The 17,081-nt window shown below is 39.8% G+C and overlaps 1 protein-coding gene across 1 annotated transcript in view; it reads right to left on the bottom strand.

Annotated features, from left to right (window-relative positions):
* Window positions 1-17,081, bottom strand: part of APOO (apolipoprotein O) — a 50,256-nt gene that overhangs the window by 18,434 nt on the left and 14,741 nt on the right. Inside the window, exons 2-5 of the mRNA XM_055565572.1 lie at window positions 6,816-6,923; window positions 5,525-5,644; window positions 2,973-3,027; window positions 201-296 (exon numbers count right to left, since the gene is read on the bottom strand). Coding sequence (XP_055421547.1) covers window positions 201-296; window positions 2,973-3,027; window positions 5,525-5,644; window positions 6,816-6,923 — 379 coding nt within the window. The remainder of the gene's footprint in view (window positions 1-200; window positions 297-2,972; window positions 3,028-5,524; window positions 5,645-6,815; window positions 6,924-17,081) is intronic.

Genomic DNA, 17,081 nt, shown 5'->3' with positions numbered 1-17,081 from the left:
TTTTTTTTTTTTTACAATTTCTATATATGTTTAAAATCAAATATACTGGAGAAAATAATGATATCAATCATACACCAAGAAGGCTATATGCAGAAGCCAACTCATTTCAAAAACTGATAAATGAAAACAAAGAACCAAACATATATCTTATCTCTGATTTATGAATTTTTTTCTTAAAAAAACTACAAAATTGTACCTACCTCTAGCCAAAACGAGTCCAACAACTCCAGCAAAACCAATAACACCAAGTCTTGGAAAAAATCCAGGAGGTGCATTTTGGAGATATTCATAGCTGTCTACAATAGAATCAGACCAGAAAATAGTACCATAAATTGCTCATTAATAAATAAAACACACACCCCAAGTGTATTTCAATTAAAAAAAATAAACAAAAAGAACAAAACAAGAAGTCATATATAAAAGTATATGTAGTATCAAATACTTTTCAAATAATGTAGTCTGCTGTTAATATGCTTCAACAAGTTCTTTTTATGTGAGAGATAAACATGATTTACTAGTCACATAGTAAGTATCCAATTCTCAAACACTTTTTAGTCTGATGATAATCTGGCAGTAACATTAGATTATCTTCATAATTCTTGAAGGCAACAGATCTGAATCAATTATTTATAAAGGGAGAAATACAACTACAGGAATCTCTCGCTATTCAAACACAGGATCAGAATAAACTTGGATAAATCTTTGGACAGATGTGTCACTGTCTGAAGCTTTGTTGATTGCTCTCTAAAACTCAGAAGCCAAATATATCAGACTCAGGGGGGAAAAAAACATATCTTTTGCCATCTGAATTCATTATTCAGACTCAAGAAATGAAAAATCTAAACACTGAAGGAAACTTCTAGCACAAGTACATGCGGGAAATAGTCACTGTTGATAGATAAATACAAACAAATGCAACATGTGAGCCTACTTGCCACGCCTGAACATGCCTGATGACCTCATTTGCACGATGCCTCCTCAGAACTCCTTCCCTGACTGCTTCCATCTCCCCAATCTCTGTTAAACTAGTCTCCTTCCTCTGTACCTTCGATGGTGGTCTACGAATGCCTCTGTATTTGAGATAGTATTGGACACTTTATTATATGCACCTCAGTGGTTGTGACCACTGTCTTCCTCAGCCTCTCTCTTCAATGCCTGCCATGGTGGTGACTTAACAAATGAAAGTGGAACTGAACTAACTGGAATACTCCAGTTAAGACTAGACTCCAGATAAGACTAGACACATGCCAGTTTTCCTTTCCTTGGGTTCTTTGGGAACTGTGGTGATCATTTTAAATACTGCTATAGGGTTTGTGCTGCTGCTAAATCACTTCAGTCGTGTCTGACTCTGTGTGACCCCATAGATGGCAGCCCACCAGGCTCCACCATCCCTGGGATTCTCCAGGCAAGAACACTGGAGTGGGTTGCCATTTCCTTCTCCAATGCATGAAAGTGCAAAGTAAAAGTGAAGTCGCTCAGTCATGTCTGACTCTTCGTGACCCCATGGACTGTAGCCTACCAGGCTCCTCCATCCATGGGATTTTCCAGGCAAAAGTACTGGAGTGGGGTGCCACTGCCTTCTCCAATAGGGTTTGTGCTGTTTGCACCAATTCCTGTCTTGCCTTTAACCTGATTTTAACTTGCCTGGGTCATTTGAGGCAATTTTCTACTTCTCTTTATTTTTGCCTACCAGCATGTTATTTTCAACTGTAGCCATGAACACAGAGCAGGTGATAGGACACCCAGATCCTTTGGTGAGCTGAGCCAAAGCAGGAAAATCACAAACAAATGGGACTCTAAGACTGCACTGAAGCCGAAGTCCAGCTTCTAGTTAACACATCTTGGCTGTGACTGCTGGGAAATGGAGTGGTTGCCTTGGCAGACAACAACGCAACTCATAATGGAATGTTTCTTCTTAAGAGCCTTTGCGGTAACTGAGTCCAAGAGAAGAAAAAAAAGACTCATATTGCAAATACTGCTTACTTCTATGGGAAATGACAGGTGACAACAAAGAGATCACCTCAGTCATACAGAGATAAAAGATCAGGACATCTTTAGCTTCCTGAGGGAAAAAAAGAAGGTAACAAAGTACCTAATTGCCAGAGTTGTTATGAGGATTCTACATCAATTAATACTTGCAAGTCACATAGATTAGCCCCTGATACTTAACAAGCACTGAATAACTGTTTTTAAAATTAAGATATTAATCCACATGAATAATTTAAAGAACTGGTAAGCCACTAATATGTCTATCTTCAAAGGAAGACTTCATTTATATGGTAGGTAGTCTCAGGGGTATTAGCACATCAATGCTCTGATGATCTTCACAGAGAAATAAATGGTACTCATGTTTATTCTGTCATGGAAACAAACACTTGTAAAAGAAGAGGATGATTGGTTTAGATGCCCAATAAAGGGAATGAAATATGATCAATGTCTATTAATTTCCTAATATTAGTTGAACACAAGACTGTGAAATCACACATACACCCAATATGTGTTAAGTGAATGTGAAAAACAATTAAAGATGATAAAAAACAAATGAAAACATGTAAGAACACATGAATCATGCAATAAAGCCTTTCCTAGGCACACTAGCCTAGTTCCTTCCTGCATCTAGACTTCTATAACATGTGTTAATAGCCATGCCAATGAGTGATCCTGATTCCGAAAACCTATAGATGAGCTAGGACACTGCATCTAGAAACAGATTAAAAAAGAAAATCCAGTGTATCTGCACCTGCTAGGTCAACAATCCTAATGATCCTGAAGAGACTTACCTGAATGGGGACACTAGTTTCCTGAAATCTGATGGAAAAAACAGATCCTCTTTCCAGAAATTTCCAAATAGCTCTAAAATTCTACATATAATTTTAAGGAATTCACAGATCCCCTGAAGTCCATCCACGGAATACCAGTTAAAACATCCAATGTCAAACAAACTGACTGTGCCTAATTAAAAATCAACTTACCTAAGCCCCACTGAACCAAACTTTGAATCTTGGGCTTATTTTGGGAGTACTTTTCCTAAAAAGATAAAAAAAAGAATGAATAGACTTTTTTGATTAGAAAGTAACAATAAATATGTATTTGTCTTTACTGAATAAATTATCATGTTATTAGCACTTCTTGAACAAAGTGATTTACTGTCTATCTGAGGGGTTTTGTGTTGTTTTTTTTTCTTTTGTAATTTCCCGTTCACCACAAATTGCTTAGCAGAATGGCTTATTATTGCCACAGGAAGCAAAGATTTCAAATAGAGTGGTTTCAACAACCCAGCCTTTTTATTCTTCTACTGCAACTGAAAAGGATGAAAAACACTCAATCCCCTCGATAATTAAAGTGGAAATCCTTTCCCTGTGAGATTAAATCTTTCATATTAAGTCTATTTCCTGATTTGCCATGATTTTAGAGCCTGTATCTGAAAACTGCCCATTTGAAGCAGAAATGACCCGATTTAATGTGACAAAGGAGTCTATATCCAGATTTGGAGACACGTACCCCAATCTTGAGCAAATGAAGTATTAACATTCTCTTACTAATAAAAAGACTTTTTACATGAACATCAGATGATCCTAAAGAAAACAAGGAACTAGGCTAGAAAGTATCCACCTTCAAGAAGTCTACAGTAAAAAATGGAAAAAGAGATATGTGCGTATTAGAAGATATCAGAACCAGCTGCCACTTGGAAAATGATTTGTTTATTTTAATTCAGTTCAAGTCAGAGCAAGTTATACTAATACTGTTAAATGGCCTTAAATAATAAATGCTGAATTTAGGGGAGGACATAAAGGACATTTAAAAAAAAATCGAGTACTGCTTCATTAAAATCCATTATTAGTTTTTTCTGCACATAAAAAAAGAAAAGCTACAGATCAATGTTTAGACTGACTGCCCACTTCTTCTGCTGCATAATCTGTTAACTATGAGGAAAAACTAAATCAGTTCTTAAGAATGAGAATCAGTTCTAATTTAAGAAAATTAAATTAGTTCTTAAAGAAAGGGACTAGAACTTGTAGGTCTGAAAATGGAATCAGGAATGAAAAGTATTTTCATTCACGAAGAGTTCAATCTACAGGAAAATAAAACTAGTATAATCACAAAAAAGCTTTTTTACTTATAAGCAGTACAAATAAACATGTTGATTACTATTCTGTCAGCTTCAGAGGCGTTTTGCTGCACTAAGCATCAAGCACAGACAAGAAAGTAAAAAACAAAAAGCAACCTTAGGTTGAAAGGTAAAGAGACAAAGTACTTTTAACCACAAAAAAAAAAAAAGAGCAAGAGAGAAATAATAGTAGTCATGCAGTCATGCCTACATGGTACAAAAATATTTGCAAATGTGCTGACCTTATCTTAACCACCAGCAGATGGTTTAAAAATCTTCTAGAATAAGAGAATAAAGTCTAAATGTGTTACAGTACATTATGCGTAAAATCTTTAGGTATTTCATAACTATAATATGGTTATGATACTCTAGTATAATGGCCTAATTTATGTTGCTGACAGGGTCTATGTTTACCATTTTCTTTCTAAATTGGTGAACAAAAGTTCAGCAGTGGCACAGACAGTGGAAATTTAAAATTTTAAAAGATCTGGATGAAAACTGAGTTTATAAATCTCAATCAAAGTAAATCTAGACCACAGCACACACATCTACATTCTGTTACTTTGTCATCAATTTTCAAAATCAAGTATGGCAAATATATAGATCAAAGTCCACAAAAACATTCTGTAGACTGTAAGTTTCAGTTTCCAATGTTAAAAGCTGCAGATGCGCTTTCATGAACATAATGACATATGTCTGATCTAAAACCTGAGCAGCACAAGTCAATCTGTAGATGCAGATCTTTGATCACTAGAGGAAACATTTCAGTACTCAAACATATAATTCCATCCTCTTTTAGTTATCTACTCTCTTGTTATTGCATTTGAAATGCTCTGTACCCATCCTGCTTAAAGTGGTACTGACTTGTAGAATCTCTGTGAGGAGAGAAACTTCCTAACTTTAATATATATAAATGTTTGCAGTGTACCCTTTTCCTCCTACTAAAGTTCAAGTCCCAGTATCCTCCCTGGTGGACAATAATGTTTTCATAGCCATGACCAACAAGATAGGTACCATGGGGGAATTCCCTGCTGGTCCAGTGGTTAGGACTCAGAGCTTTCACGGCTGTGGCTGGGGTTTAAGCTCTGGTTGGGGAACTAAAAGATCCCGCAAGCCAAGCAGGCCTGGCCAAAAAAAAAAAAGATAAGTACCATGGGCCTCTGCTCTCTGGGCAATGTGACACTCTCTGCCCAGTGGGAAGGAAATTCTGTCCGCAGCTATGGCAACAGCTGCCACCAGGAAGTTAGGGCTCTCTGCTCTCTTCCAGAGATGGCACTGATGAACATTTTTAAGGTGGGCACTCTTTATCGTGGGGCCCTTTGTTGTGCCTTTTTCTGAAAACTTAGAGCCAATATAGACTTTTCACTACTGACTCTAAACAGAAATGCATTCATTCTATTTTCAGAACAGCTGTACCTGACACCAACTTGTATATGGTTCGCAATAATGTCGGAGATGAGAGATGCTTTCTTCAAGTTGGGTCCTTGGTTCTTCCACATATTTAGACTGATCCTCAGGAACAGAGTAGAGTGAAAGCTGTAAAGATTGAAAAACAAAACAGAAAAAAATGAAGAAGGGTAGACAGCAATGAAATAATAATCGTCAAATTTATAAGCACCATATTTCTAGTAATTCATGAACTACAGTGACTAAGCATTATGTGCACCCTGAACCTTGCTTTAGACCATCTTTGCACCATACTTACTCTTAATAAGGCCTAGGCCAAGAGAGCAGGGCTCTTCTGAGGTGTCGCAGCCTCCTCCGACCCTGCTTGTAGCAAACAAAGCAGCCCTCTTCACCCATTTTATATACTGGTATTTGTTATTTCACCTTAGATTTAGTTTGAAAAAAGGATTCTATTACTCTAAAGGGTGGGTGGTGGGATAGGAAAAAAAGCTTGAGAGTAACTGAAGAGTCAGTCTAGACTTAGTTCTAGTCTAGTCTATTCTAGTCATCTTCTAATGATCAGTCTAACGCTAACGAAAGCAGGAGAGCAGGTTTGTTCCCCAGGCAGAGAGGAAATGTTTCAGAGCCACCACGGGCTGCCTTCTTCACCCTCAAAGATGCCATTGCCCCAAGGCCTGAAAAGAAGAGAGTAAAGGGCAAAAAAATAAGCTATTTAGCTTTATGTAAACACCATTCAAGTAACCCTGATCATGACTGAAGGTAGATCTTTATGATACTTTACTCAGAGTATTTTACTTTCAAAAGAAACCAAATAGCCAAAATAATCAGTGGGAAGTAGACACAAAAAGGAATGTAAACAATGGAGAGATGATTTCTTGTTTTATATATTCATATTTATTAAGCATCTACTTATAAGCCTCTAATCCAGCCAAGAAGCAGGATGAGCCCTGGTCTTTAATTGCTTAGGAGAGGAAAAAATGTGAATGTTTTCCTGGCTTAATAAGCAGTCTAGAAGCAGGAAGATCACTTAGAAGTGACTTGTGCTTACAATCTACTGGGATAGAGCAGTTTCCCCAGTAAAAATCTAAGAAATATTCCTTAATTATGCCCTTAGCTAAGTAGCATTAATTAAAGTTGAAAAAGCCATAGTGTAGCAGCATCCCAGATATAATAACAACTATAAGGAAATATATTTCCTCCTTTTAAATATCTTCCGAATTGTTATATCTTCCTGATAGTTAATCTGTATTCTTCCCAACGTAACTCTATCAGATATTCAAAATATATCACAACATATTACCTCATTAACCTTCACAGTATCTTTGTGAGGTGAGTCCTTTTTTGATGATGCATAGACCTTGAAGGTGAGCAGGCTCAGGCTGGCCGGCCCCACGAACCTCTGAATTACCTGAAACACAGAAGCAATTTAAGCTTTCTCCCAATTCTCCAAACTGAAGGTGTGTAACGTGGGCACACTTGCAACCTCAGCCACTTCTGCTCCAAAGGGCTTATTGTGCATTATGGGAAATAAATGTATTCTTGAAGTTTTATGGAAGTCAGAACCTAAAAAACATGTTCTCATGGACTCAAAATTCCAAGTCACCTTTACCTTCATTTCCAAAAGACAGTAGTTCCTGAGTTTTCTACTTAGCCTTTTAAGTAAAATAAAAGATACACTACACACACACACACACACACACACACACCAATAACAGGGGAAGGAGTTTTTAATGATCTCACCAATTGATTCATTGAATAGAGTGAAGATCCTTTCTGTAATTCTAAGAATGAAATGTTCAGCAGCCCTCGCTTTCCATTCATACCCAGAGCTGCTCTCCCCTAATCTCAGTTTCTGAACTCACACTCTTTCTGTGCCTTGCTCTCCCTGACCGGGTCACTCATGCCCATGGCTTCAACACAAAGCCAGTGACTCCCAGACATGCAACTCCAGGCCAGAGCTTTCTTCTGAGCTCCCAACTCACTTATCCTATTACTTCTGGACATTTCCACTTGGATGGGACACAAGCTCCCAACACCAAACACACCCAAAACCAGCTCATCAGGATCTTGACTGTGCCTCCAAGTCTATACGAGGCCTGACAGGTGAATGTGTGCTGTAGAATCAAGAAAAGTTGTTAAAAATAATAAATTAAAAAAATTAATACACAGCACTTGACCATCTTGAATCTTTCCACCAGAAATGCCCACTGTTCATCTACTTTTTCTCTCAGGAATGGTGCCACCCTCCAACTAGACAACACAATCAGAAACTCTAAGGTCATCTCCACACCCCCCATTCTATTGGTTATTAAGTCCTGTTAATTCTACCTGTTAAAAAGAACTTAATTTACTCTCTCCTCTTTTCTTCTCCCCTTGGGCCCTTGTTTCTTTCCTGGATTGTTTCAACAGCTTAATTCTAACTGTTCACCTGGCCCTCTGATGACTCAAACCACCGCACTGCAAAAGAATTATCTTTCTAAACTGCAAACCTGAGTTATCTTCTACCTGTATTTGAGATCCTTTGGTATTTATTACCTAGGACTTCTATGTGAGCCTAAGAGGCCCATTTATGATCTGACCCCAACCACCTTCTTAACTTCATCAGTCACTCTGCCTTTTCCCATAAAACTTGAACTCCTGCATTCTTCCCATGCTGTTTTCCAGCTTTATGGGTTCATTCATGCTGGTTCCTCCACCTAGAATGTTCTACACTTGCTTTGCTTTCTGTACAATTGCCCAGGAGCATGGAGGTTTATTGCTTTTCTTGTCTTATTTATCCATTTATTTATGTCTATGAAGTTTTGCCTCCCAAACTAGAAGCCCTTTCAGGATGGGGCTGTGTCTCACCCTGTATTCCTCATGCCTACAACCGTGCTTAACACATTAAAAATGCTCAAGAATAGTTTCTGCCAGCATGAAGGGACAGAACACAGGCAAAAAGTAAATGAGTGGTTGACCTGTTCTAACTACTCAGGCATGATTTTGCATCATGGAAATCCTATTCCTGAGATTTGCAATGCCTGTAATGTGAAAGACTAGGCTACTCAGAAATACTCACAAAGCATATAGTGCTAGTTAAAACCTCAAAAGGTCTGTTGAAATTTACTTCTGGAGTCACACACACACACAAAAGGAAATTCCCATGTTTCAGAAGCAAACAAAGAGCTGGAAGCGATTTTTTAAAAAAAGAAATGGTTATTACTTAAACTGGTTTAAAAATAATGACCACCCCCCGAATCACTAAGTGGAATACTTGAAAGGTATTAATTTCCAGGCAATACTGCCACTAATTTTTTTTGCTTTCAGGATGAAGGTTAGTGAGCCACTGCTGACAGTATGCCCCTCCCACTCCCCAGGAGATGGCCTATCAGGCTGCTGGTATCTGGAGGTGCCAACTCAGCGCTCTCTGCCCTCTGGGTCTGTTCAGATTACTGACAACACTGCTGATACTGGGGACTTTCCACTGAGCCAGCTGGCTGGCCCCACCCCGACTTTGTTCAATTCCCCTTCTTACCAGCAACAGTTGGTGCCTCATCCCTTTCCCACTTCCCCATCCAAGCATTCTGGGTTCATGCTGACCCCTATTTCCTCCTCATTTGATACAATGCCTTGTGTTGACCTTTTAAATTCTTGATTCCTGCTTTCAATCTTTAATCCTCCCTACTTTTCACATATTTCTTCTCACGGCCTACTGTTTTAATTCAGATTTCTACTTTTATGTTCTTAATGATTAATCTCACTCCCTTTCATCTTTTATTTTCAATCTCAACTCATTTACTTTTTAAATTTAACATTTTGCTGGAATTTATATGCATTTTTCCAGTTCTACTGAGAAGTAACTGGCACACATCGCTGCCTAAGTTTGTGTACAGCATGGTTAATTTACATATATTGCAAAACAATTACAAGTTCAGCTAATGTCTATCTTCTCATAAATGACAAAAAGAAAAAAATTTTCTCCTTGTGGTGAGAACTCTTAGGATTAACACTCTTAACAACTCTCGTATATATTGTACACCACTGTAATCCCTAGCCACTATGTTGTACCTTACATGCCTAGTACTTATTTATCTTATAGCCAAAGGTTTGTACCTTTTGACCACCTTCCTTCGATTCCCCCTCCTCCCATCCTCCACCTATCATAACCAGAATTCTGATATCTTCTTCTATGAGTTAGGATTTTTTTAGATTCCATTTATAAGTGAGATCACATGATATTTGTCTTTCTGTCTTATTTCACTTAGGATAATGCCTTTAAGGTCCATCCATGTTGTCACAAATGGTAGGATTTCATTTTTATGGCTGAACAATATTTCATTATATATATGTATGTGTGTGTGTGCACAATATACATACATTTCTTTATTTACTCATCTATCAACAGACACCAGGACAAGGAAACAATCTTAAGTGTCTATTGATAGATGAGTAAATAAAGAAATGTATGTATATTGTGCACACACACACATATATATAATGAAACCTTGTCCTGGCTGTTATAAATAACGCTATGAACATGGGGGTGCAGATGCCTTCTTGAGTTTGTGTTTTTGTGTCTCTTGGATGTAGTCCTAGAAGTGGAATTGCTGGAGCACAATAGTTCTGCTGCTAGTCTTTTTTGAAGACTCTCTACACTGTTTTCCATAGTAGCCCTATCAGTTTACAGTCCCACCAACAGTGCACAAGGGCTCCCTTTTCTCCACATCTATGCCAGCATTCATCTCGTCTTTTTCATGATGGCCATTGTAACAGGAGTGAGGTGATATCTCATTGTGGTTTTAATTTGCATTTTCCTAATGACATGTAATGTTGAACATCCTTTTATGTATCTTCTGGCCTTTTGAATATCATATTTGGAGAAATGTCTATTCAGGTCTTTTGCCCATTTTTTAACTGGGTTATTTGGTTTTTCGTTACTGAGTTGTATGTGTTCTTTCTATATATTAGATATCAACCCTTTATCAGATGCATGGTATGCAAACATTTTTTATAGGCCGTCTTTTCACTTTATTGATGGTTTTGTTTTTTTTTTTTTTTGCCGTGCAGAAGTTTTTGAGTTTGATGTAGTCTCACTTGTTTATTTTTTATTCTGCTGCGTGTACTTTAGGTGTCATTAACTTTTTTTTAAGTTTACTTATTTATTTTGGCTGTGCTGGGTCTTCATTGCTTTGTATGGGGTTTCTCTAGCTGCAGCGAAGCAGGAGCTTCTCATTGCAGTGGCTTTTCTTGTTGTGGAGCACAGGCACTAAGCGAGCAGGCTTCAGAAGTTGCAGTTCCAGGGCTCTAAAGCATAGGCTTAGCTGCTCCGCAGTATGTGGGAGTTTCCCAGACAAGGGATTGAACCTGAGTCTCCTGCATTGGCAGGCAGATTCTTATCTGCTGTGCCTAGGAGTCATTAATCTCTACTTTTCCCCACTCCTGCCCATTTTTCTAGTTTTAATATTATGCTAAGCCTGCCCTTTTATTGCCCAAGTTGTTTTCTTCATCTCCCTCTTCTCCTGTCAGCCTCTCCTGACCCAAGCCTCCCTTCCCTCCCATTCCACAGCAGGAACTGTGGCTCCAAGGGTGGTAGCACTTAAGAAAGCTCTCTCCTGCAGTTGCCCTTTCAGTTTACTGCAGGCTCTCAACAAATTAAAACAACAACAAAACCTCATCCCCAGAGACCTGGGCCATCCAGAAATTAACATCCCCCAGGGCCACAATTCTCTCTGCAGAGGTTTACTTCCGGGTTTCTCAGTCTCAGCAATGCTACCATTTTGAGTTGGATCATTCTCTGTTGGGAGGCTGTCCTGTGCACTGCAGTGGGCACAGCAGCATCCTGGCCTGTACCCACTAGATACCAGTGCAACCCCTCCCAGCCGTAAGTCAAAAATGTGTCCAGATACTCACAAAAGTCTCCTTGGAGGCCTCCTCCTGCCTTGAGGAGTGCCAATTTACTTGATTAAATATTATTTCCTGATATCTCTCACCATTTAGATTTTAAGGAAATCTTTCTGCTTTAAAAATCTGTGGCCTTAGTCCTAATATGCAGTGATAGAAATTAGCATAGTCAATAATTGTCTCCTGAGAAACCTGTATGCAGGTCAAGAAGCAATGGTTAGAACCAGACATGGAACAACAGACTGACTCAAATTTGAGAAAGGAGTACTACAAGGCTTTACACCGTCACCCTGTTTGCTTAACTTCTATGCAGAGTATATCATGTGAAATTCCAGGCTAGATGAATCCCAGGCTAGAATCAAGATTGCTGGAAGAAATATCAACAACTGCAGATATGTAGATGATAACACTCTAATGGCAGAAAGTGAAGAGGAACTAAAGAGCCTCTTGATGAGGGTGAAAGAGGAGAGTGAAAGAGCTGGGTTAAAACTCAACATTCAAAAAACTAAGATGATGGCATCTGGTCCCATCGCTTCATGGAAAATAGAAGGGAAAAAGTAGAAACATTGACAGATTTTATTTTCCTGGGCTCCAAAATCACTGTGGACGGTGACAGCAGCCACAAAATTAAAAGACACTTGCTCCATGGAAGAAAAGCTGTGACAAACTTAGACAGCATATTAAAATATAGAGACATCACTTTGCCGACAAAGGTCCTTATAGTCAGAGCTATGGTTTTTCCAGTTGTCATGTACAGATGTGAGAGTTGGACCATAAAGAAGGCTGAGCGCCAAAGAACTGATGCTTCTGAACTGAGGTGCTGGAGAAGACTCTTGAGAATCCCTTGGACTGCAAGGAAATTAAACCGCTCAATCCTAAAGAAAACCAACCCTGAATATTCACTGGAAGGACTGATGCTGAAGCTGAAGTTTCAATACTTTGGCCACGTGATGTGAAGAGCTGACTCTTTGGAAAAGACCCTGATGCTGGGTAAGACTGAGGGCAGTAGGAGGAGGAGACAGTGGATGAGATGGTTGGATGGCATCATCAATTCAATGGAATGAGTTTGAGCAAACTCCGGGAGATAGTGGAGGACAGAGGAGCTTGGCGTCCCACAGTCCATGGAGTCACAAAGAGTCAGACACGACTTAGGAACTGAACAACAACAATGCTTGGGAGGTGAACTGTGTTTGGGGTAGACTTTTGGAGAAGGGGCACAATGGGACTTTCTGCAGTGACAGAAATGATCAATATCTTGATTGGGTGAGAGTTACAGAAGGTGTGTACATTTGTCAAAGCTCACATTACAATCCGTATAACTTACAACCTGTGCATCTCAATGTGTATAAATTGTCAAAAAAAATTCATATACACATAAATCATGTCGTTTATGCCAAAATATGGGTGGAAACTGCAGGTCAAGGGTCATTCTCAGGAATGAGTCAGCCATACACCTGACCATGGTAAGGATCTGGTGGTACTGACCTGTGCAGTGGAAACTCACAGGAAGAGCCTGGGTAAAGGATCAACAGGCAGAGAAGTCTGATGCTGATTCACTACCCAGCATCTTGGGTGGTTTATTTTCTTTTTTGGTATCAAAGAGGGCTCCTCTTGGTGAGAGACTACTCCATCTGGCTTGACCAGACGTTATCAAAATGGAGATTCTCAATGGTGGGCCCCTACTGGGTGGCTATGATAATTTATCAGAGCTCATATTGACTGTTTGGGTTAAGCCACTCAATATCAGAATTTAAGAAGGAAAGTCTGTTAAAATGGGCAGAGATCACCCCAGGAAAGTGTGAGGGCAATAAAATAAGCAAAGAAGAATCTTATTTAATCTTTTATCTCCCCAATGAAGAAAAAGAATATGAATCTGCAAGTTTTATGTCCTCAAGAAAGATTTAACCAACTGGTCATAATCACTAAAGCACTGGCTTTCTGACCTTTTCTTCATGGGCACTCCTGTTATGCTGCCCTGTGAGCCATGAACACAAAGGTGTTCTCTCTCCATGAGGGATCCTGACCCATTATGGTACAACCAGACTGAAAATACCTCCTGAGAAGTGAGATCGCCCCTGGACCTCTTCTGGTGAGGGGCTAGGATCTCTAGACTATGTGTACCCATGGCCTGAGCACTCACTGTCCCAAGTGACAGTCTTTGAGGATCTTTCCTTGTTTGCCAGGCTCACTCTCCACCCAGGGTAGATGGTTTGGCTCAGAAACTGGGTATATATGCACCTTCTAAGAGCCGATTAAACATTCTCGACCTTGAATTAGAAGAGTCTGGTTTGCTAGATCAAAGTCAAGTCCACTCTGTATCTTCAATGAGTGCTAAGCTACAGCCACGGGACTAACTAGATCCAAAGGTTGCACTGCTTTAGGTCCAGCCTATCCTCTGTAGTGTGCCCTTCAGTCACTGGACGCCCCTCCTGGAACTCAGCTAGTTGAAGGTCTCAAATTAAGGAGACCAATGTATTGGCTTCCTTGAGATTTTAAAGGTAGCTGTAAGAGACCCATAGTCATAGGGGAAACAGGTCAGCTGGTGACCCTGCGTTTGCAAACTTCAGAGGGAGTGTCATGGAGTTCTCTGGCTCATGTGGTTAAACCCTCTTTCATTCTGTCTGACTATATTCCCTAAGAATACATCTTATATGCTGTGCTTATCAAGGTATATTCTCCATCTTAGACCTGTGGACTCTCTTTGTCTCTCAACTTTTGTTTTACATAGTCCACAGAGCACTTGATTGTCAGTGCAAACTGAACACCAGGATTGGCAGTTGGTTGGATGGAGCCCTAACAGGAAATACTGTAAAAGAGCAGGCCACCACTGTTTAAAAGGCTTCCACTTCTTGCTCTCTCCACTGGAGCTCATCAAGGACTGACAAGAACAAAAACAAATCTGGCTAGGGAAGTAGTGTTATATAAGATATAACAATTGGAAGAGGTCAACTAGAATTTCATTTTAAAACAAATATTTTTTACATATCTTTTCCACATCAGGTAACATGGGTTTCCCAGGTAGCACTAGTGATAAGGAACCCGCCTGCTAGTGCAGGAGACGTAAGAGACACAGGTTGTATCCCTGGGTCAAGAAGATCTCCTGGTGGAGGGCACAGCAACCTACTCCAGTATTCCTGCCTGTAGAATCGCATGGACAGAAGAGCCTGGCACGCTATGGTCCATAGAGTCGCAAAGAGTCAGACAACTGAAGTGAACACACGCATGCACACCATGATACGACACTTAAGCAGACATGGTCCCTGAGAGTTTACAGGAAGCTTATGAGTTAACTCAAAAAAACTCAGGTTATAACTTAAAATTTTTTTTAAGATTCAGACATAAGATTGAGTTTAGCCTTCAGCACTAGCAGCAAGGGCAGATTCCTGTACACATTTAACTAAGATATGAATCAGGTGAGTTCACACTCAGATCACAATGGGTACCCAGAGGCTAAACTGTCCTTGTTTTGCAAATAAAAGTGTACTGGCCAGAACTCTAGCTCCAGGACAACTTTCTGATTGTGTCCCAGGAAAACTGCTATGCTGTTGCTGTTCAGTCGCTAAGTTGTGTCCGGCTCCTTGCAACCCCATGGACTGCAGCACCCCAGGCTTCCCTGTCCTTCACTATCTACCAGAATTTGCTCAGATTCATGTCCATTGAGTGGGTAATGCTATCTAACCATCTCATCCTCTGCCACCCGCTTCTCCTTTTGCCATCAATCTTTCCCAGCATCGGGGTCTTTTCTAATGAGTCGGCTCTTTGCATCAGGTGGCCAAAGTATTGGAGCTTCAGGTTCAGCAACAGTCCTTCCAATGAATATTCAGGGTTGATTTTCTTTAGTATTGACTGGTTTCATCTCCTTGCAGTCCGAGGGACTCTCAAGAGTCCCTCAGCTGTGGTCCCTCAGCACCATAGATCAAAAGCATCAATTCTTTGGCACTCAGCCTTCTTTATGATCCAACTCTCACATCTGTACATGACTATTGGAAAAACCATATCTCTGACTAAACAGACTGCTTTAGGGACACATAAAAATCTCAAACTGAATCAGTCATCCTCAGAATTATTCAAAGATGCTCAGGAACGGTGGGGCTCAAAACCCTGATAATTTGCTTTATCAATTTTATGGAAAACATAGCATATAGTCTCTCTCATTATTAAGAAGAGTATACTTTTATTCTCCCACCATTACAGATATATTATTTTACTAGAATTTCCACTAAAAATTTATGCCAATTTCCTAACACAACACTGTAAATCAACTTTAGGTCAATAAAATAAATTTAAATATCTATACATATATATAAATTTAAAATATATATACACATATATGAGTGTGTATTTCTGTATGTATACATACACACACCAGTTTCCTTTTCAATAAAATGTACTGTGTACCAGGACTGTGTAACGTAAAAGGTTTCAGAATCACCTGGGAGTTTTTTTAGACTCACAGATTCCAATGCCTTCCCCCAGAGTGTCTGATTCAGTAAACCTAAGAGAGTCCCAAGAATCTATTCCCATGATCAGCCAAGTTTAGAAAACCACTATTCCAAAAGCAGATGCTTGAGGAACAATTATTCAACTTAAGTTTGTAAAAACACTGAATTGTACTTACTTTTAAAAACACTTGAAAGGATGAAATGAAAATTGTCCTAAACATAAAAAGAAACAGTGACTGGCCAACCACTAGAGAAGTTATGGGATTTATTTACATTCAAGAAAATCTTTCCCATCTTAAACACAACACAATTCCCTCTACCCCTAGTCCCCTAACTACTGTCCTATCCTTCTATCTTCCTCCACTGACATTAAAAAAAAAAAAAAAAAAAAAAGATTGGTTGAAAGACAGAACAGTGGATATCCTTAGAGAGCTGGGGAGTAAGCAGAAGGGCCCTGAAGGTTTCTTGTACAAGATATACCAGTACAGTCTGTTTGTAAAAATTTCTTGTGATCTGTGCACTTTCCTGTATGTATAGGTCAACACAAAGTTAGAAAGACAGATTCTGCCTCCTTTCTCTATTTTATTCCCTCCTCCCCTCACTACTCAAGATATCTAAAAGTGGCCTTTCCCAGGCCACCAATGACCTCCCAGTAAGTAAACTGCAAAGGACACCTGGCATCTCAGTTGTGCCCTGAAACTGGTGACCCCTCCACCAAACTCTCTCTTCCTTCAGTTTCTAAGATTCTGCTCTAGCTCCATTCTCTAAGCTTTGTAGGGCACTCCACCGATCTCTATACGGGCCTTCTCTTTCTCTGTCTGCCCATCTCTTCAAGGTTGATGAGTCAGAGTAGTACTTAATCGTCTCTTCTTCTCACTCCAGCACAACTTCATTAAATCTAAGTCTTCAACTCCCATTCTCTGCTGCTGCTGCTGCTAAGTCGCTTCAGTCGTGTCCGACTCTGTGCGACCCCAGAGACAGCAGCCCACCAGGCTTCCCCGTCCCTGGGATTCTCCAAGCAAGAACACTGGAGTGGGTTGCCATTTCCTTCTCCAATGCATGAAAGTGAAAAGTGAAAGTGAAGTCACTCAGTTGTTCCCGACTCTTTGTGACCCCATGGACTGCAGCCTACCAGGCTCCTCTGTCCATGGATTTTCCAGGCAAGAGTACTGGAGTGGGGTGCCATCGCCTTCTCCGCCCATTCTCTGCTGCTGCTGCTGCTGCTAAGTCGCTTCAGTCGTGTC

Source organism: Bubalus kerabau, chromosome X (genome assembly GCF_029407905.1).
Source record: "Bubalus kerabau isolate K-KA32 ecotype Philippines breed swamp buffalo chromosome X, PCC_UOA_SB_1v2, whole genome shotgun sequence".
Taxonomy (NCBI): Eukaryota; Metazoa; Chordata; class Mammalia; order Artiodactyla; family Bovidae; genus Bubalus; species Bubalus kerabau.
This window is presented reverse-complemented; position numbering and strand designations above follow the sequence as displayed.